We start from the raw sequence: 21,150 nt of genomic DNA on the forward strand, positions 1-21,150 counted from the left end.
TTTGGTAACAGGGAATGTGGAGCGTTTCCCCTTGAGGCTTGGAGCTGAAATGAATCACTACGCGGGAGGGACGTGGGCCAAGCCTCCGTCACTCTCAGAGCCGGCCGCCCTCCGGAGTGCATGCTGTGCCAATGTGAGGCCAGGCCTGACCGGCAAGGCCACACTGAACCTGAGCCCCTCACCCGCTGGGCCCGTTGTGACACAGGCTGAAGCCAGGTCTGCCCCAGCCCGGGGCCGAGGTCCACACCTGACTCTGCCCACCTTCCGAGCAGGAAAAAACAGAGTAGATCTTTAAAAGAGAAACGATGGGCTGCAACAGCGACACGGGCAGTTTGAAGCTGGCATCTCTCCGTGCAAACAGTGCACGGACCCCCAGAGGACTGAAATAAGCAGACGCGGGGCATGGGGTGGCTCTCCTCATCCACAGGGGAAGATGCATGTTCCAGACCAGCAGGCCCGGGGGTGGATGCACACAGCGGACCAGGGCCAGGAGCAATCCCACACAGGGAGCCCCCGGGGCCCAATCAGAGGCCTCCTGGCCCTGTGGGCAGCTCTGGGTACCAGAAGATGTGCCAGTGGCTGAGGTGCTCTGCCCGCCTGTTCTACATCACGGCTCTGCAGGCTGGGCGTCTGTCTCTCCCCCGAGTCCAGTCACGGCTGACACAGCACAGGGACAGCTGGAGGGCACCTGCCGGTCACCAGGCTTCAAAAACCGCCTTGAGACTCAGCTGGGGCCTTCAAAGCGGCTGACCTATCTGCCAAAAACCCTCAGAGGACATCCCAATTAAGACCAAGGCTGGCGCCCGCGGGTATCCACAATCACCAGCAGATCAGGGACAGCTCATACCCCACCCTGGGTTCACACACAGGAGACAGTGAGCTGTGCTCTTGGGGGCTGTCATGGACAGACACCCCAGACCAAGAGAAGGAGGGAGGCAAGCCAGCAAGGGGCGCTGCTCCCAGTCCACCCCAGCCCCCAGGTCCTGGCCAGGGTCCCCCAAGTCCCGTGTGTTCTAAACCTTCCAGTAACCGGGGACAGCCAGAGGTGAAGCTGACGCCTGCCCCAAGGTGTGGGTGCAAGGTGCGGAGCAAGTCCGCGGGACCACGTCTCCAAGGGAAGAGACCACCCCCCGGAGGGTGGGGGACAGGCAGGGGGGACCGTGGCCAGCCAGCCCTGCCTAGGGGGTCGGAGCCTTTGATCACGAACCCCTGTGCCAGCTGCGTGAGGGGACGCCTGCTGGGAGCATGGCCCAGCAGCACAAAGAGCTGCGGGGCAGGCTCCCGGGCCAGCGGAAGGACTTCAAAGGACAGGCCAGGGGCCGCCGGGCAGCCCCAACCTCTCCCCGCACCCGGTTCTGACGGCCAGTAAAACTACCTTCTAATAATTAATGTTCTGACATCAAAGGCAGGAGCCGCCCGGGTCTGTAAACCATCCTGGGCCTCAGCCGAGGACCTGCCTGTATTTCATCCTGTCTCTTCTGACTCTTCATTCAAATCCAAAACCACACACAGGCAAAACATTAATGGGAAACTTGGAAACTCTTCTTGATTACTAAAATGTACCTTTGAAGTTCCCCCAAAAGTTCTGTTTTGTTCCCTTCTCCCCTCCCCCAGGACTCGAGGGGACACAAAGCAGACACCATGTGGCCAGCCGGGCCTCCGGGTGTGCGGCTGTCAGTGTGACAGGAGGCGCGAGGCAGGCGGGCGGGCGGGGGATGCTCCACAATCAACCAGCTGCTGGGGCTCCCAGATCAAAGACACGCACTGCTGGCGGCCAGGCGGACCCTCCCCGGGACCCCTCCTTCCTGGGGCCCCTGGGGTCAGCACCCGGGGATGCACTGGGAACCTGCGCCTGACAGCAACCACTACCAGGCCGGCACCAACCCAAGCCACGCCCCACAGAGCCACGGGTGTCAGCGGGTTCCCAAGAGATGCAGAGAGCCACAGGCTTTAGGTTGGGAGGAGGAGACAGCCAGCCCCAGTTCTAGCTTTCTGACCCCCAAACTCAGGGAGCCCTCCCTCAAAGGGCAGGCCTGAAGGGACTCAGGAGCCCGGCCCTGGTTCACCCCAACCACAAGGCTCTGCGCTCAACCATTGGTTCTGGGCCCAGGTGATGAGACTGGGGGGCTTTATACTACCATCTAATGCAGCCCAAACATCAGGGTAGAAGCCAGTGGGGTCCCTGAAAGGCCAGGGTGCCACCACCAACTCCCTAGGATGGCCATTCATGGGGCTTGGGACTGGCTCAGTCCCCACCCCACCTCCAACACCCCCCTCCCACCACCATCCATTTCAGCAAGAACACACGAAGGGTGACTCAGGGAACAGGAGGAGATCTCCGAAGCCTGTTCCCCTGCAGGGACTTGGGCTCTGTTTCATGGCCGAGCTGCCCCACCTCCCGACAACACAGGTGCCCCTACTTTTCCACCATCCTCCGGTGTGTGACCTAGAGCAAGAGTGAGGAGGGGGCTCTAGAAGAGACAGGGTGCACACAGGCTCCAGCACTAACATCACTGGAACTGCCCTGGAATGCAAGGATGGATTCATGGGGGAAATCTACCCAAACCCACATCATGCAAATGAACTGAAGCAGACATAAGGTATGGAGTTACCGCAATTCAGGAAAAGCCGTTCATAAAATAACCACGTTGATGATAAAGAAAAATTCTCAGGGAATTAGAAATAGAAACCCTCGATTTAATAAAAGACTTTTCACTGTCTTCAGCATACTTCACAGATAAACTAAGGTTACTCCCTGTAAGATCAAGGTCAAGACAAGATGCTCACTAAATTTGATATTCAACAGACACCAGAAACCCAATCACTGCTATACGACAAGCAAAAAAAAAAAAAAAATGGAAGAAGGACATCAAAGAAAAAGATAAAACTGACATTATTTGCAGACTCCAACTGACACTGAGAAACTGCTGGAACCAGGAAAGCAGGTGAGCATCCTACCGCCCAGGTGGAGCCTCACCACCCTCACTCCAGAAGCTCCCAGTCCAGGCAGGGAATCCTCCAATGGCTCCCCATCACCTGGAAAGGTGATTTGTAAAGAGCAGTTTCTTTTGGCAGGGGCATCCTTCTCATCACATAAAACCTCAAGTGGACCTGAGTCGAGTGTGGGCACACAGAGTCACTCTGGCTGCAAGGAAGGGGAGAGGAGGGTGGAGAACCTGGGGGCCCCACTCCGAAGGTGCAGCAGCGTCTCAGACAATGCCCACACGCACCTGTGCAACCGCAAGGGCTCCAGAGGTGAGAACCTGTCGCCCAGGCTGCCAACCCAGGCTGGCGCCACCGTAAGGTCTCCATTAGGAAAGACCCTCTCTAGCCACAAGCCAAAGGCCTAAGCTGGACTCTGGATGAACGCACAGAGCCTCCTTAGGGGCCAAGCCCAGGAGGCAGGGTGCCCAGGACAGTCCCAGGGCAAGACATTCCTTGGTGCCCAGGAACCCAAGACACTAAGAAATCTACAACAGGTCATTCCTGAAAACAGGGTCTCAGCACTGCTGAGGGAACAGTCACACAGAGGGACACAAGCCCATGGGAGCTTTGCCCTACGGCTCATGAAAGCCCCACTGGACAAAGTCCCAGAGGCACTCCGAGGGGAAAGCCCTGCATCAGCACCCAGCTCAAGCACCGGATCCAACAGAAGTCACGCCTGTCCTCCCTCTTAGGAGCTCTGCCAAGGCTGCAACTGACCAGGGCAGGGCTGGCCTGACCTACAGAAGACCAGAGATGACCTTGGAGGCTGGCACCATCAGACAGTGGGGAGGCCGACACTGGCCACATGCCTGACTTCTGCAGAGGTGTTGGCCACCTGGGGGTCCCCTTGCTCAGCATGATCCAAGATGCAGGGTCCCGGCCACTGTGCATGTCTGTGTGTGGTCAGAGCAAAAGATGGGAGCGGGCCTCACTGCAGGGGAGGGTGTGAGACTCACGACAGCTCAAAGGTGCCCACAGACAGCCTCAACATCTACAAAAGCCCCACGCTGCCCTGGTGGCAGGTGTCTATGCAGTAAGCTGTACTGGGTTGGACAAAAAATTCGTTCTGGTTTTCCCATAATATCTTACAGAAAAACCCGAATGAGCTTTTGGGCCAACCCAACACTTCAACAGAGTTGGTCAGACAGGAAAATGGCGTCACGGAGACAATCCAGAGCCTGGGCCCTTCCATCCGAGCTCAGAGAGGGCCGTGCACCCTCCTCCCCACCATGGCTCAGGTGGCCACCAGGAACTTCCCAGAAATGTCCAGAAGAGATGTCCAAGGCCCAACCACAAGGCCACAACATTTGTGAAGAGTGAGCAAACTCACCCTCTGCTGGCCAGCGATGGGACACAACGGGTGAGCTGGCGAACGCCTGGCTCAGGAGTAGAGGTGGCGTGCCACAATCAAGGCCAAACCACCTTCGCATCAGTGCCGGCCAAGCCCACCAGCCCAGCAGAAGGCGAGGTGCCAGCTCTGAGGCTCTGGAAGGATGGCCCTGTCGACTGTGATGCGGCCACAGTGACACACAGGTTTGTCAAAACCCATCAACAGTATATCTAAAACGGTGCCTCAAGAAAGTTAATTTCAAGCAAAACAAAGCCAAAACATCACTTCCCTGAGAAGATGAAATGTACCCAAGTGACCCTGCTGTACCCTAGGCTGACCAGCCACGAGGTCAGGTGCTATCAGGAAAAAAGACCCCAGTGCCCAGCCCAGCTCACCCCTTACCGGCTCTGGCTCTGGCTGGGGCTCTTGGCCAGGCCTCGACTTCTTCGGCTTGGAGGGGCCTGCAGGGCTGGAGAAGGACTTTGGCAGTTTGGCTGAAGATGACATCAGAGGCCTTGCAGACCCGGAGGGGCCCCCCAGTCGCTGTCCCCCACCAGAGAAAGGAACAAAAGGGGCAGGTGGGGGCTCCTTCGAGATCTGCTTCGCCTGAGCATCCACTGGTTTCGGGCCTAAGCCATCCACGCAGCTGGCACCTGGGCTCACTGCCTCATCCTGACGGCTCACATCACCCTGGCTGAGCCCCGCCGAATTCAGCGGGAGCAGAGGGCTGCTGGCTGCCTGGTCAGCCGACATGGAGGGGGTCGGGCTTCCTGGGCTTTTGCTCCAGGAGGCCCCAGGCTCCTGTTTGCTGGCAGAGTCACATCGCTTCATGGAAAACCTGAGTGGAGAGGCCCAGAAAGCAAGTGAAACTCCACACGTGGAGCCCTGGGTCTCACGGTGCCGCCCCCTAGCCTCTGATGACTACCAAACTGAACCCAGTGCCCCGAAAGCACCTCACAGCCCTTCCCGACCCACCTCACCTCCCAGGGGAAGGAACGTGCACAGGGTCATCATGCCAACCCTGCCAAGGGCAGATCCCCCACCTGACGCTGCACCCTAGGGTGCCCAGCCCCCCAGGCTGCTGGCGGGAGAAGCCACTGGCGAGGGTCTGGCCATCCCCATGTTTCCTGTTGCCTTTCCTATGAGACCCCCGTTTTCTAAACCAGACTCAAAGACATGCCTCACCTGATGATCGCACTGCCCCCAGTAAGACCCAGTGACTGCAGCGTTGTGCTCTGCAAGGCGGCTCTGCCGGTCACCTGTGAGAGGGGACAGGACATCCTGCTGACCCTGTGCTGATGAAGCTCCCCATCCGCTGAGCCCGCCACATGCTGCCTCCCCCAACCTGGGCACTATGTCACCAGCACTGTGGAGTCGCCCTGCCAGCCCCAGCACCCAAAAGGCCCATGATGGCCTCAATCCGGCCCAGGTGCCCAAGGCCCAGTGGTCTCTCTCCTGCAGGAGAAGATGTCTCCACTCAGGTCCCTCCCCCTCAGAGCCCTGGAACCCTCACCCTGCTGAGCCCTGGATCAGGAACCTCAAGCTGGGATAAATACGTGGGTGTGGCCCATCCATACCAGAGGCCCCTCAGGGACAGTGGCCACCCCGGGCCAGGAAAGGGCACTTGGCCAGGGTTGAAACAAAAAGCCCCTGTAAGCCAGGGCACCAAGTGCCAGGAGGGTCCCCCGTCACGGGCAGGCGGGCGGGGACAGGCAGGGCCTCGGTGCTAGGCCAAGCCTGCACCACGCCACACTCGGTTTTGAAAAAGATCAAAACAGGGAGCAAAGCAAATATTTATTAAAATGAAACCACTTTTGTGACTCTTGGGCTTTGAGAGAAGCTGAGAAAACAAACAGGGCTCTGAGGGAGGTTTGGGAGCAGCCCGGGCGGCCCGCGGTCGGTTCCAGCGGAGCCGGCGTCCTGCCTTTTTTCCATGAAACACATCATGCTTTCAGGGCCCAAGTCTGCCCGTCGCTGCTTTGAAAGCAGGTCTGAGGGAGTGAATTTTCCAGATTGGAAAGTGGGGCTGGGCCTGTGTGGCAGCTAGGAGTGGGCGGCGGGGTGTGGGCCAGGCGGGCGGGTCCGCAGCTCACCTACCTCATCCCTCATATACACGCAGACCGGGCTGGCCTCACACGGCCGCTCCAGACACTCCCTGTGAGGAGAGTGAAGAAAGCATCAAAGGCAGCCACTGCCCGGGGACGCTGCTGCCCTCAGGACGGCACCCTGGCCAGCGCCATGGGGACCCGCCCACCCTGGCCGCCCCACAGCTGGCCACCAGCCTGGCGGAGTCTCCCACCCGCCCCTGGCCTCCGGGCTCAGAGCAAAGAGAGGACACGGAACAGGGGGACGGGCAGCACCAGTCACCTCCCGGATGTGCCTCACGTCTCTGCAACTGTCCCCACGGTCGGTGACGACTAGTCCTGGGGGACTGTGATCTGAGCTTTTATCTGAACCTGTCCCCTGAGCGGGTTGCTGCCACCAGAGACGCCAGGATCATTTGGCATGGATCTATCACATGGACTCCAAGGAGAGAGTGGGGCAACCCCGGGAATAACAGGGAGGCAGGCAACAGGCCCGGCCACCTGTAAAGCAGACCCCGAGATGGGAGGGGAGGGCCCTAGGGAAGCACAGCTCGGCACGCTGGAGGGTGGAGGGCATGTAGGTGCACAGTCGGGCACACGCTCTCAGGACAGTCCACACCACTTGCACCGGCCTGTACCTCGATGGCCACCGAGGTTTTAAGCACACGGTGGCCAAGCCCTGGCTTTGGATGGTTAAATTGCTGATGGCAGGCCTGTGACAACCGACTCAAGTTCTTTTCTTCATCTCTGCATTTCCTGACACAACCACAGAACCAGCCCCCAAATAAAGGCCCATCCCAGACCCGCCAGCAGTGCCCCAGGCCTGTCCCTCTCCTCCAGGAAGGGTGACGTGCAGCAAGCAGGAGACCTGAAGCCCCTTCAGGCCATGCAGCTCAGCCCCAGCCGGGCCCCAGGGCTCAAGCACAGAAGTGGCTGGGACCGGATGACACAGGTGCTGAGCTGGTAAACGTACGGACACTGGAACACTGCCTGGGCCACCCCAGACCCGTGACAGAGGACCCATGTCCTCTGGGTGGGTTCAGCACGTTTTCTCCCATCTCTCTTGTTTGCTTTCACGTTTTACAGAGCCAGGCCTCAGGAAAACACAAGACCCCAAAGTGCCAGAGACTCAGCCCTTGCCAGACCCACAGGCTCTTCATCCTGACACCAAAACAGAGGAGCAGCGAGGGAAGATACTCCAGCAAACAAGACCCCAGGCCCAGAGAGGAAGAAGGAGGGGGAGACACGGGGGTCCTCCTCCTTTCAACGGCAACAGAGACAGCAGCTGCCCAGGCTCAGAAAGCTGGCTGACTGCCCATTGCAAGACAGCAGAGCCCTCTCTGCTCCTGGGGGCTCCGGTCACGCGTCCTCCCTCCAAAATCCTCGCCCGCAGCACCTGAGGGCAGCCCGGGAACCGCAAATCACAAACAGGGACGAGAGCACGGCAGCACCCGGGAAGGCCGGCCTGCCTGCCTGCTGTCCTCAGAGGCCTCTGGACATCAAACAGCGGCCCGGCTTTGATGTCGGCCCCTCCAGAGGGATCGGGTTCCCGCATGTGGGATCTGAGAGGAGGCCCCTAAACACGCTGAGGGGAGTGGCAGCCGCGATCGCTTCCAGACTTTCCTGGCCAATTAGCAGCCTTCTCGTGTCCAGCTGAGGACAGCGGACCAAGAGGTTCCAGTTCATTGGCGAGCTGAAGCCGCCACTCCCTGCCACAGGCCTCGCTGAAGATCCTCATCCTCAGAGGGAACTTAGCAGGGCCCTCCCGGGGACCCCTGTGCCCTTGGAACTGCCCTCAGCTTCCCCAGCCCAGGCAGGTACTGCTGTCCTTCACCCACCAGAGTGCCACGCCACAGACGTGGGCTCCTGGCAGGGCCCCCAGGGAAGTGATGCTGTGAATGGGGGGCAAGGCAGTTTATCTGGAGCCCCTTCTGTTTTTGTCACTTGTTTGGACTTCCCTGGTGGCTCAAATGGTAAAGCGTCTGTTTACGATGCGGGAGACCCGGGTTCGATCCCTGGGTTGGGAAGATCCCTTGGAGACGGAAATGGCAATCCACTCCAGTACTATTGCCTGGAAAATCCCATGGACAGAGGAGCCTGGTAGGCTACAGTCCATGGGGACTCGCAAAGAGTTGGACACGATTGAGGGACTTCACATTCACGTTTGGGCCTGACCAAGTGGGGCTGGTACAAACTCAGGTGCCTCTGACACAAGCCTGGCACCACAACACTCCCATGCAAGAAGAACCAAAACTGACAGAAACCAACCCAAACTAACAGCCGTGCCTGCACGCTCAGAGGGGGCCCTGAGGCCACCAGAAGGCCCAAGGGTGGGCGAGGCTATGTCCTGAGGGGCCAGGTGACTCACACCCACCACACTAAGCAACCCAGCCCATAAAGAGATGAGGGTAGCGCCAGATGGAGCAAGAAGGACAAGGACTGGCCAAATCACAGGGATTCCTTCCCCTGAGCACACAGAACGGGAAGTTTCGAGAGCAAAGCGGCCTCTGGCCTTTCCAAACAAGGCTGGGGGCGGGGAGGGAGGCCCGCCTGAGACCACGGAATGAATAGCCCAGCATCTATGCCTTGTGTTAACCGCCCACAAGGCCCTCGTCTGGGCTCTGCGTGACCACAGCTGGTCCCTAACCTCACAGGCAGCCCTTCCCTGCAGCCCGCAGTGCCTTGGGGGCTGTACAATCCCAAAAGAACAGGCAGACAGCTTGTCTTTCCCAAGGACCCCTGAATCCCTGCTCTTCCTATCCACAGAGTGAACATGGCTGAGATGGACCAGCAGGCTCAGCCATGAAATCAGGCCAGGTGCCGAGGGGCAACGGGCTTCAGGGGAGAACCGAGCCTGCATGGCGCGCCTGGAGCCTCCCTGCCGCAGACACCTGGGAAGCAGAGAGGGGGACGGCCAGCCCACATGGAGCCAGTGCCATCCTCCGCAGCAGCTGCCAGTCCTCACGGGTGCTGAGCACACACAGGGCAGCCGGCCCAGAGGGCGGCCAGCTCCAAGTGTGAGACACGCCGAATTTCAAAGACCTCCTACCAACAAAGAATGTAAAATATCTCCTTTTTCCTGTTGATTACATGTTCAGAGGATAATATTTTGGATATACTGAGTCAAGTTAATTATATTCCTAAAATTAATTGCCCCTGTTTTTACTTTTCTTTGATGTGGCTACCAGAAAATTCTGAATTACCTCCTTGTCCCGCACATGTGGCCCACATGGCACATCCCGTGGACAGTCTGTCGCTCCAGATGCTGCCATCAGGGCTGGGCCACTGTCCACCATGATCCCCAAGCAGAGGACCCACCACCCGACCCACAGTGGACCCGGGATGCCGAGCTCAAACCCACAGCTCCCGGCCATGCACGGCGCCAGTCGCTCAGGGACACTTACCACTTCCTGAAAGTGTCAAGTGAGAAAAACTAACTTCCTGCTTGTCCCACTCTCGGGCACATGGACACCTGGAATTCCCAGAGCCGCTCACCCACCCAGCCAGTGAGGGAGCTGCTATGAGCCAGCTGGAGCTCCCTCACCACACTGGACCTGTCAGGTGGCCGCCCCCAACTCCAGCAGCAGGGCCCTCTAGTGGCCCCAGCATGACCACACCAGTTCACTGGGCATCTGGCCATGGCTTTGGGGCCAAACCCGCCACCCACCCTCCCACATCTGAACCCTGCTTCACAGTTAGCTAATGCCAGCTTCCAAGCAAAGGCCCAGATCTGCGATTCTGGAGACGAAGCCTCGGCAAGTGCCATCTACAGGTCCAGCAACTCTGCCTCCAGAGTAGATCTCAGGACGGAGCTGTTGGCAGTTTGCTCAGAGAGTGCACGTGGTGCATATGTGACCTTGTGTGTCTAACAATGGCTCTGTTTCATCCTCATCCCCAGAACTGTCTAGCAAAACAGAATTCTAGAACAAATGCATTTCCTACAGTATTCTGAAGGCACTGCGCGGCCACCATCCTGGTGCTACCACGGAGAGCCCAAGCCCGAGCCCGCCAGCCCCGAGGGTGCGGAACCATCCCTGCATCCCCAGCTCCTGACGAGTCACAGTGATGCCACCAGGTGGGGCCCCACTGGCCCAGGCACAGCCAGCCTGTCACTCGGAAACACACGCCCTTCGATTCCAGAACCGCTTCCCGCCAGCTTCCTCCTGCACTTCTGTGTTCTTTCTAGAGTTGAGGCAGCGGGAGCTGGCAGGCTGGCCTGTCCGGACTCCCTGTCCTCTGGCCTCTGTGCTCGTGCCTGGCCACTGGCTCTGTGGCTCCTCCCACAGGAGGCAGGGCAGCGATTCTGCACCCCAGGTCCAAGGCCTGCTCCCACGCCTCTGGGGCCCCATGTGCCCTCAGGCATCTGCTACCACGGGAAGAATGCGCTTGGGTAGGCCGCAGACCAGCCAGGCCAGCTAACCCTCGGGTGCCTCAGCAGAATGGCTCCAGCGCTCCCAGACATGCAGCGCACTGGCATGTGTCTGGGATCTTGCCATCTGATCCACAGCTGTGGCTGACCCCGGCACCTTCTACTGCGGCTTCCTCATCTGCTTCCGAGAGTTCTTGTTTCTGAACCCTCCTTTTTAATGGCATCCAGCTCCCCAGTTCCAACAGCCTCCCCATCCTCTAAGAAAAGGAACAAATGCTCTGGCCTGTCCTGACAGCTGCTGTCCCTTCCTGTTTGCACTGGACTCTCACGTCAGGCTCACTCAAATGTCTGGGCCCCTTGGCTGTGAGCTCCCAATTACACTGGGACTCTGGTCACGGTACAGCTGGCTGTCAGTAACCAGGTGGTGATCTGAAGAGCCACCCGTGCCCCCACCACTAGGAGCCTCCAGAATTCTCACGCTCACCTATCCCTGTTCTCGGGACAGTGTGGGCAGAGCCCCACCCTACCCAGGGAAGAACCTCCGGCATCGGCAGTGTGGAGTCTGCGGGGATCTAGGACCTCATCTCCTCCAGCGCCTGCCGTGGCCCCCCCCCCCCCGACCTCCCCTTTTCGCCCTCTCCACCCTGTCACTGTGAGGACCCCACCCAGAGTCCCCTCTTTCACAGAGACAAACCTAGTTCTCGGCACTTGAGAAACATCAACTCATATCATCGTATCACCATTGGGAGGCCCAGAGAGGGCAAACAACTTGCCCAAGGCCACACAGCAACCACTGTATCTTTCCATGGTCCCTTCCATTCTGTGGCTGGAGACCTTTAAAAGTGGACAAAGACTTCCAGCCCACAAAGAAAAATCAAAACTTAAAAGACTACCATTTTGACACTTTCAGAAACAAAGTTTAAACCGTTAATCACCAGATAGAAACTGACCGATGGCAACTGTCATTAAAGTGTTTTCTCTAAATACAGCCCATTCTCATGACAAGGGAGTTTTATAGGTGCAGCATTTGTCAGCACCCTACTTCTCTATTCAATGCTCACCACACTGGAGGGGGTCACTTGGGTCCCCCACAAACTCTTTCAGGAGGGTGAGGCCCAGCCATCACACCAGGACACCCACAAAGACAGATGAGCTACCGGTGTAGGCCGAAGGCGGTACTGGCAGCAGCTGGTGGAGGCCGAAGCACAGCTCCAGCTTGCAGCTCTGGATCAATCCCAGTGACCGTGGCAACATCCCCTTGACAGAGGAAGGCACGGCCCAGAACCTGCTCATCAGCACTTACCTGATCTGGGCAAAGTGGCAGAGAAGCTCCCAGAGCGACTGGCCTGAGCAGAAAGTGTCTTGCAACCTAGAGCCATCGTCTAACTGCAGAGCAATGCGCACCTGAGGGGTGAGATGTTGGAGCCAGGTCAGGAAGAAGAGCACTGTCCTGGCTGGACCCCGCCCAGGTCTGGTCCTCAGGGCACAGGCGGAAGGTACTGTGTTTGCTGAACTTTTTTTAAATAAGCAAGCATACTGTTTTACGAGACGCTTTTAACAATTATCTCCCAAAATAGAGACGTAAGTCTATTAACCCACAAGGGGGATAAATACTCTGGTCCCTCTGTCAAGTGACAGACACACTAAAGCTCAAAGTCCCCAGGTGAGGACCTGCTCAGCCCATTGCCACAGTGCAGTGATTCTCTAGGTCGCAGCTACTCCTGTCCTTCTGGCCAAGGGGCTTCTCCAGGGCACATTTATTTACACTGTGTGTGTCAGTCACTCAGTCGGGTCCGATCTGCGACCCCATGGACTGTATCCCACCAGGCTTCTCTGTCCAAGGGATTCTCCAGGCAAGAGTACTGGAGTGGGTTGCCACTATTTACATTAAATCCCAATAAAAGACAAAGGAGAAACTGCTCTGTGGGAGAGCGTGAGGGGGTCTCCAGCCACGCCCAAGGAATCCCCTACGGAAGTCAGGGATCCTTCCACATCAAAGGCTGCGAACCACAACTGTAATGGAAAAAGAGATCTGTCAGGCTCAGCCCCAGGTGCCTGACTCTGGTGGGCTCTAAGCTCACACCCCTGAGGCTCTAGCCTGGTCTCTCAACCGGGATGAAAACTGCTTCCCTGCAGTATTGGGAGGATTTGCACTTTCGTTCTTAAAGGACCTGCCTGAGCACAAGAGGGCAGCTATCACCATGATTCTCACCGTTTGCTAAATTCCTAGGAAGCAAAAGCTGCGGATTTGGTAGAAACCAGTGAGCTGCGGTCAGAAGACTCAGGCTGTGCTCTCGCTGCGCCCAGTCAGAGGAAGCCTGCGCCTCACCCTGTGTGTCCTCATCCCAGAGCTGAGGCTGCACTGGACGCCACACAGAGAGTCCTGCCGGCTCTAAGGTTCTTGGCGATGTTCTACGGTGAATGCTGCCAGCATGCCGACATGGACACAAGTAACCGCCCCCACCCCAAAACACAGTCAGCACAAAGAATGAAAAGTCTCATTTCCAATCATCAGTATGGGGAATAGAAAAGTGGCTGTCGCCTGACCGAGAGAAGCCAGTCTCACCCGAGGATGGGGACGAGTGCCTCGCGTGCGCAGCCCACGCACCCCACCCATCTGCTCGGCCCCAGTGGTCTGAACAGAAGAGCTGGGAGGCGCGCGGCCGCCGAGCTACCTACCATGTTCTCGGGCCCCTCGCGGCTCCGGGAGATGGGCACCATCTCCAGCTTGGCGTTATTGGGCAGGTTGGCGAATCGCCACTGGAGAGAGAGGTCAAGCACATTCCTCTGAAACCTGCAAAAAAAGATCAAAGCCTCAGGCTGCCCCCTGACCCGAACACAGCCCAGCACTGCCAGGAGCAGCGTGCGAGCAGACGCCCATGTCTGGCCAGCACTTCCACAGTCCCTGGCGGCAAAGCTGCAAGAACTGAGGGCTGGCCTGAGAGCCTGCAAAGACAGGGTGGGTCCCTGACTCCAGTAGTGGGTCTTCTGAAGGAAAGAGAGTGAGCATTGATACAATTTGATCAGGAACAGTGAGAACACAGGTCACCTCTGGGGCAAAGCAAGCACCTGCTCCCTCAGACCATGAAGCAGTGATCAGTCCAACTACAAACTCAGAAAATGAAAGCACAGGTGGGCACGACTGAAGGGCATGCACCTTGCTCTGCACAGAAAAGTTCTAATGGAACAAAGCCCTGTTGCTACTGCCCGGAGCTGCAGCACTCCAGCCACTGCAGCCACGCCCCTGTACTGCAGGCCACCGGCCAAAATGACCTGCTCCCGTCCCCCCTGCTTCCTGCTATCCTTGGAAGCAGGGCCACAACCCCAAAGGCCAGTGACAGAGGCAAAGGTTTTAGAGAATCACAAATGGAATGACCTGGCCTAAAATCCCCATGGAGAGCCAGGCCCTCACAGTGGCTGGAATATGGGGATAAAGGGCTGAGACCACCATTCCTGGCTCACAAAGCCAGGTCCTCCAACCCTGGAGTGGCCCATCATCTCTCTGTCCATGTCCTGCATGTTTTAGAGCTGGGGACCTGGCAACTTAGAACCTCCAGCAGATCAAGGAAGAGGCCTGCATGGGCCCACAGCCTCCTCTGACCCTCATGTACAGAGCTCCTGGATCCAAAGACGGATGGTTCCTGCAAGGAACTGATGGGAGGAAAGTGAAGTGGTGAGTCAGGAGGGAAATACCCACGGCCAAGAGGACAGGTAGAGAATCCAGTGACCTCCGAGACACCTGCTGGTCTCCACTGGCAGCCAGCCCTCCTAGGAAGCATGGCCAGGGTTGGGATCAGCCTGCATCACAAACAGGAAACCAAGATGGGAAGTACCTACAGGTAGCCCAGGCCACCCAAAGGCAGTGCTAGGACCACACTATACAGCTCCTGATATTCAGCTCAGATCATATCTTGTCTGTGGACTGAAAGAGAGTCAGATACCCACACCTGACAAGAGGAGGGATAGAAAGGGGCTTGGGACTTGGAGGCCTTGACACTGTATCACCTGGGTGGGGGAGGGAGGGTGGTAGCCAGGTGGCCCTGGAGCCTGCCTGACCCTGGGCCCTCCCCTGATCCTCTCTGCTCCCACAAATGCTATGGAAAGGAGAACCACCACTGTTAACCCTACAGATCACTTGGGAGTGAGGAAAGCTCTTGCCCGTAACAGAAAACAGGAGCCATGTGGTCGTGATTTTATAAGACACAGACAGCGGCCAGAATGAATCACCAGAAGAGTGAATAAGAGAACTTATTTATGCCTCTCGGAAGTCAGACCCTGAGCTCCATTTTTAATGAAAGTTTAGGGGAAGAGGGGGAACTACAGCACTGGCAAGAGAACATGAGATTTGAATACACAAGGAAGTGGTCACCCAGCAGCATGAATACCAAGATGCCTTTGGAAACAATGGTTTTCTGAACATGCAAAGGGCGTCTGGAAGACCTAAGAAAGAAAGAACTTTGATACCCATCTTCAGCACTTTAGAAATTGCCACACAACAACTTCAACGTTAAGTGCAAGACAGGACAGCAGAGCTACAGAAAACTCGAGAAGGGAGGCGCTCGGAGCCCTGGAGATGAAGGGAAGGGGCCTCATGAAGTACACACACACACACACACACACACACACACACACACACACGTGGGCAAGAGGCTGCCTTCCTTGGCAGGAGCAGCAGTTTTTAAACAAATTACACAGTCAGTGGATACAAAGAAAACAAGAGAAAAATCAATACGTGTTGTAAGAGTCCAACCAGGCACCACATGGAAATCTCAGGCAGGCTCAGGGAGAGCAAAGAAAGAATACACAGCTCTGTGACAGGATGCCAGGGGAAGGCCCAGTACAGGCCCTGGGATTCTCCGTGGCTGGGCAGGAGGCAGGGATCTGGGATGACACGGAGGCATGCCTGCTCAGACCTCCTCTATAGAGCCCCACGTGAGAGGCAGCGCGAGCCAGGTCTAGCAGAGCAGTCTCCCACACCTCCGGCTCCTGTCTACCCCTGATGTGAGGACAGCCATACTGTTAAGGATGTGCTTAAGGTAGGAAGCTCCCCATATGCGACAGAAACCCACACCCACTCGTGTGGGGTTTTGACTCTTTCCCTGCCCTAGATTCCAGAATCTGGTGAAAGCCCTCTTTTTGGAAAAATGCCTGCACACGAAGACTGGTGCTCCAGGGCCTGAGGCCACCAGAAGCTACCTGCTGTTTGCAGGTTTCTTCCCATTTCTCCATGATCACCTCTTCTTGCCCTCAGAGCCTCACCAGGAACTTACACAACCAAAGGCTCAAAGCCCTCTGCCGTGGTTGGAATATGGCCCCTAAAAAGACATATCCATAGCCAAACCCCCAGAACTCATGAATGTAACCTTATTTGGAGACAGGGCCTTTGCAGATGTAATTAAGAATGTCGAGATGAGATCATCCTGGGTTATCTGCTAGGCTCTAAATTCAGAGACAAGTGCCCTGATAAGAGACAGAAGAGTTCAGTTCAGTCACTCAGTCATGTCCAACTCTTTGCGACCCCATGAATCACAGCACACCAGGCCTCCCTGTCCATCACCAACTCCCGAGTTCACCCAGACCCACGCCCATCGAGTCCGTGATGCCATCCAGCCATCCCATCCTCTGACGTCCCCTTCTCCTCCTGCCCCCAATCCCTCCCAGCATCAGAGTCTTTTCCAATGAGTCAACTCTTTGCATGAGGTGGCCAAAGTACTGGAGCTTCAGCTTTAGCATCATTCCTTCCAAGGAAATCCCAGGGTCCATCTCCTTCAGAATGGACTGGTTGGATCTCCCTGCAGTCGAAAGGACTCTCAAGAGTCTTCTCCAACACCACAGTTCAAAAGCATCAATTCTTCGGCGCTCAGCCTTCTTCACAGTCCAACTCTCACATCCATACATGACCACAGGAAAAACCATAGCCTTGACTAGACGGATCTTAGTCGGCAAAGTAATGTCTCTACTTCTGAATATGCTATCTAGGTTGGTCATAACTTTTCTCCCAAGCAGTAAACATCTTTTAATTTCATGGCTGCAGTCACCATCTGCAGTGATTTTGGAGCCCAAAAAAATAAAGTCTGACACTGTTTCTACTGTTTCCCCATCTATTTCCCATGAAGTGATGGGACCAGATGCCATGATCTTCGTTTTCTGAATGTTGAGCTTTAAGCCAACTTTTTTGCTCTCCTCTTTCACTTTCAAGAGACAGAAGAGGAGAGACACAAACACACAAGGATCAGGGAGACAGAGATAAGAGGGAGGCAACCACAAGCCCAGGAACACTTCGAGTCCCCCAAAGCCAAAAGAGGTAAGACAGGGTACTCGCCCAGATCTCTGGAGGGGATGCAGCCCCACCAACCCCGTCATCAGGGGCTTCTGGCCTCCAGGGCATGAGACAATAAACCCACGTGGGCTGAAGCCCCAGCAGGGCCCTGGGTGAAGGGTGGGTTATGGATTTGGAGCCCGTGGCCTGGCCAGAGCAAACTCACTTCAGGTCGTACTCGTTGGGGTTGAAGTCCTGCCGACGGCACGTGTCCTCCAGGACCTAAGGGTGAGATGAGGGTGTGAGCCACTGTGTCAGGCCTGGTCGCCCCAGGCGGGGGCAGGCAAGTGCCACTTAGGCAGCTGAGGGCACACAGTCCACCTCTTGCAGAGCCCGTTGGCTCCACAGGACAAAGCCTGTAATACAAGTGGTGGACCATTCACTCAGCAGCTCCACACACCTCACCTGCAAATCCTGCTTACTCTCTCCTCACTGGGCCTGCTGTGTCAACTCAGTTCTGCAAGACCTTCCACATCAGGCCCTCAACAACTGGCCACCACAGATATCTTCCTACACACTCAGGGACGCCCCTCCACCCCCAGAGAATAATGTTCAAACTCCAAAGAGAGCCAACTCAAGGAGGTCCTGGGTTCCCCACTCGACAGAAACCCCTCTTTCATCATGCTCTGCACACACTGAGTTGCCATTCATCGGCTCAGCCCCCATCCCCACCGTGTTTTCGCGCCGGCCCCTACATAACAGGGCCCAACAAGCATTTCCAACATAACGGGTTCGACATGGGCCAGCTGCCGGGTTAAGGGCAGCAAGTGACTCAGCACACGCCGCCACAGCACACCGAGCCGGAGGGTGACCCTAGAGTGGAAACATGTGGCCGGGACCCTCGGAGTTGGGCTCGAAGCGCCGCGGGCTCGGATAGGGGTGGCGGGGGCCGCGACCCCAGGCATCCCATCCCCTCAAGGAGGCTAGCCAGCCCCTATCCCCAGGCGCCCGGAGCCCGACGCGGAAGAGGGAGGGCCCGCCGCGCCATAAGGCCGTTCATTGGCCGCAGCAGGCCCCGCCCCAAGGTTCCCTCCCGGCCCCGCCCCCGCGGCCTTCGCAGCAACCGCAGGAGCGGCCGGCGCCACGTCTCCGCCGCCGCGTCTCCACCTTTCGCTCGCCCGCCGCCCGCCCGCGGCCGCACCTGCAACAGCACGGTGCTCGGCGTCACCTTCACCGTGTGGCGCCGCCCGTTCGGGGCCAGCACCGACACCGCGGAGCCCCCGCCGCCTGCCGGGGCCGCCATCTTCCGCTCACGTGACCAGCCGCTCGCCCGCCCGCCCGGCGTCAAACAACTTTATCGGCAACAGCCGGACGCACAGCCTCGCGGTTTCGGGGGCGGGGCCTGGGATGGGGCGGGGCCTGCGCGCCTCCGGGTCCGCCCCTGCGTGGCCACGCCCCGACGCTTTTGCTGGCCCACCCCCACACCCGAGCGCGCGACCGACACCTGAGCGCGGTCACACCAGCTGGGCCACGTGGCCCTGGGTCCGGGCTTGGGGTGCCCTGGGCTCCCTATCCCCTCCGGCCCGTCTTGGGTCCCACTGCCCCTTTTCCTGCCCCCTATGGTCCCTAGGGGTGAAGCCAGGCTCCCGCACCTCTGTGGAGTGAATGCCTGCCGGCCGAGGGGTGGTGTGAAAGTCTGGGAGCAGGTTTGGGGGAGGGCCCGCCAGAAACTCCAAATCAGAGAGCAGATTCGGTGAAAGTCTGCGACGAGCATTCTGACTCTCCGTGCTCTCACCGTTTCCTGTGACAGAACTTGTCCTCCGATTCCAGCTGCCCAAGTCAGTGGAAGGTACCGGGAGGAGGGGCATGTGGATCCTGCCACCTCTCAGGCGTGGGTGCTGCAAGGCGCCCTCGTGTAGCTGACACATCCATCTCACCGGCAGCCTCATACTGACCGCATGTGTATGCGAGAAAACGGGAAAGCTTCAGGGTAGCCACAGCTCCAGGGCCACCCTTCACAGTTTGCTTCACAGTCCTATTGGACTGACTGTGCAACCTCAGTGCCTCACCCAGCCCCCACATTGGTCACTATCAGCCAGTTCCCTCTGGGGAGAGGAGCCGCACAGGATACAGGGCAGAGAAGTTTTCTGGCTCAGAGTCAGCTTCAGTTGACCTGCCCCTCCCTTCCCACCTGCTCGCGTGGGTCACACCATCCGTGTGTAGCTGAGTACCCAAGGCCCTGGAGCAGACTCCTGGGGGGCACTTCTGATCACTGCCTGCAAGCTCTCTAACCCACCCTTCAGCCCGCCAGGGCCTCCCATGCAGTTCTGTGGCCGCCAGGTCCCTGGTTGCCCCCAACCTGGCCTCTTCAGCACTGCAGGGTTTCCTCAGAGCCCCATCTGCTGGGACAGGCCTTTCGTGCCTGCTCACTTGTTTACTGGCTGTCTCCACTCAGGGCAGCCCTGTCTGCCTGGCTATCCACTGGCAGGCACGCAGACCGGAGTCTCACATGGGGCGGGAGTTCTGCAAACATCTGTGAGAGGAATGACTATTGATGGGGAGACAAACGTATGCGCAGTCCCCCCACATGCGCTTTCTCTGGCTGCTGCCGCCAGCCAGGCAGATCAGGGTGCCCCATGTTCCATGGGGTCTGTGTCCTTGTGCTGGCATTAGGAGATAGGAGAGACAGAGCAGACCTGCCTCCCTTAGTAGCCTGGCTGGGTGTGACCTTTTGAAGACGAAGCACTACAAACCAGAGTCTGTGAGGCATCCATGAAGCAAGCCCCAGAGCCGACGACCTCTGATGCTGGAAACAGCTTGAGAAGGCTCCAGAGGCTGGAAACGCCCAGCAGAGGCTCCCCTGGGACAAGGGATAATTTCAGGCCAGGGGCAAAAATTCAGGCTTGACATACCAGCTCCTCACCACAGCAGGAAGGACCCTTACCTGTTTCGTGGCAAGTTTGCCACAGATTAGAACTCACAAGCCTGAGTCAGAACTCCTCCATTAGAACGCCTCCATTTGCTCCATGAGGAGGCTGCCTCCTTGGGCTTGCCTTCCTGAGCTCCTCACTGCAACTTGGCACCTTCCCTCATGGCCTCAAGGCCTCCTACAGGGGGTCTGGTTACAGCCTTGAGAGTGGGATCACAATAGGGGTCACAGAGATGACTGTGGGGTCAAAGGTTATCTTTGGGAATCATGCAAGGTCCTAAAGGGGAGTCCTTTCTTGGTGCTCATAGTTCAGCTTCTTTTTGTAGCTCTTATTTTTTATTTCAAATTTGCCATTTAAAAAAAAATTACATATCTGTACATTAATATTCACAGCAGCTTTATCTAATAGTTGAAAGCTGGAGTGAACTTAAATGTCCTTCACCAATGCGGCACATCCACACTCAGAGCACTGCTCAGAAATCAAGGGAATGAATACTGACCAACCTGGGTGAGTCACGCCGAGTGAAAAGAGCTGGTCCTGGAATTTCTTGGTCGTCCAGTGGCTAAGACTCCACACTTCCACTGCAGAGGGTGCGGATTCTATCCCTGGTTGGGGAATTCTGCATGCTACATCATGTGGCGAAAGAAAATAAAAAAGAGCTGGTCCCCAAAGGCTGCAATTGTATGGAAATGACAGTGTTTGCCTTTTTCTCTCTGTGTTAATATGTGCATACGTATTTATATTTTAAAGTAAGTTAATGAGGGACTTCTCTGTTGGGCCGGTGGTTAAAGAATCCACCTTGAAATGCAAGGGACGCAGGTTCACTCCCTGGTCAGCAAACTAAGATCCCACATGCTACTGAGCACTGCAGTCACTGAGCCTACATGCTCTGGAGCCCGTGTGCCGCAACGAAAGATCCCAAGTGACGCAATTAAGACCCGACACAGCCAAATAAATGAGTGAGTATTGTTAAAAAAGAAAGTAAGTTGATGATATCTAGGCCCTTTCTCCCCAAATATTGCAGCAGCTGCTCCTAAGAACTAGGAGCTTCTCCTGTTTAATCATAACCCGTCACCACATGCAACAACCATGGATATAATGATATTATCTAATGATATATCTACACAGTCCACGTTAGAATTTCCTTTGTCCCAAAATGGTCCTTTATAGCTGGTTGTCACATTGCATTTGGT

General features: G+C 57.0%; 1 protein-coding gene across 1 annotated transcript in view; it reads right to left on the reverse strand.

The window, feature by feature from the left end:
* The window catches only part of ASPSCR1 (ASPSCR1 tether for SLC2A4, UBX domain containing), a 28,390-nt gene extending 10,035 nt beyond the window's left edge, over nt 1-18,355 (reverse strand). The window contains exons 1-7 of the mRNA XM_052657376.1: nt 18,229-18,355; nt 17,254-17,309; nt 13,448-13,562; nt 12,072-12,172; nt 6,413-6,470; nt 5,501-5,574; nt 4,718-5,153 (exon numbers count right to left, since the gene is read on the reverse strand). Of these exons, the coding sequence (XP_052513336.1) occupies nt 4,718-5,153; nt 5,501-5,574; nt 6,413-6,470; nt 12,072-12,172; nt 13,448-13,562; nt 17,254-17,309; nt 18,229-18,330 (942 nt within the window). The 5' untranslated portion in view covers nt 18,331-18,355. The remainder of the gene's footprint in view (nt 1-4,717; nt 5,154-5,500; nt 5,575-6,412; nt 6,471-12,071; nt 12,173-13,447; nt 13,563-17,253; nt 17,310-18,228) is intronic.
* Nucleotides 18,356-21,150: the final 2,795 nt, after the last annotated feature.

This window comes from Budorcas taxicolor, chromosome 19 (assembly GCF_023091745.1).
Source record: "Budorcas taxicolor isolate Tak-1 chromosome 19, Takin1.1, whole genome shotgun sequence".
Classification (NCBI taxonomy): domain Eukaryota; kingdom Metazoa; phylum Chordata; class Mammalia; order Artiodactyla; family Bovidae; genus Budorcas; species Budorcas taxicolor.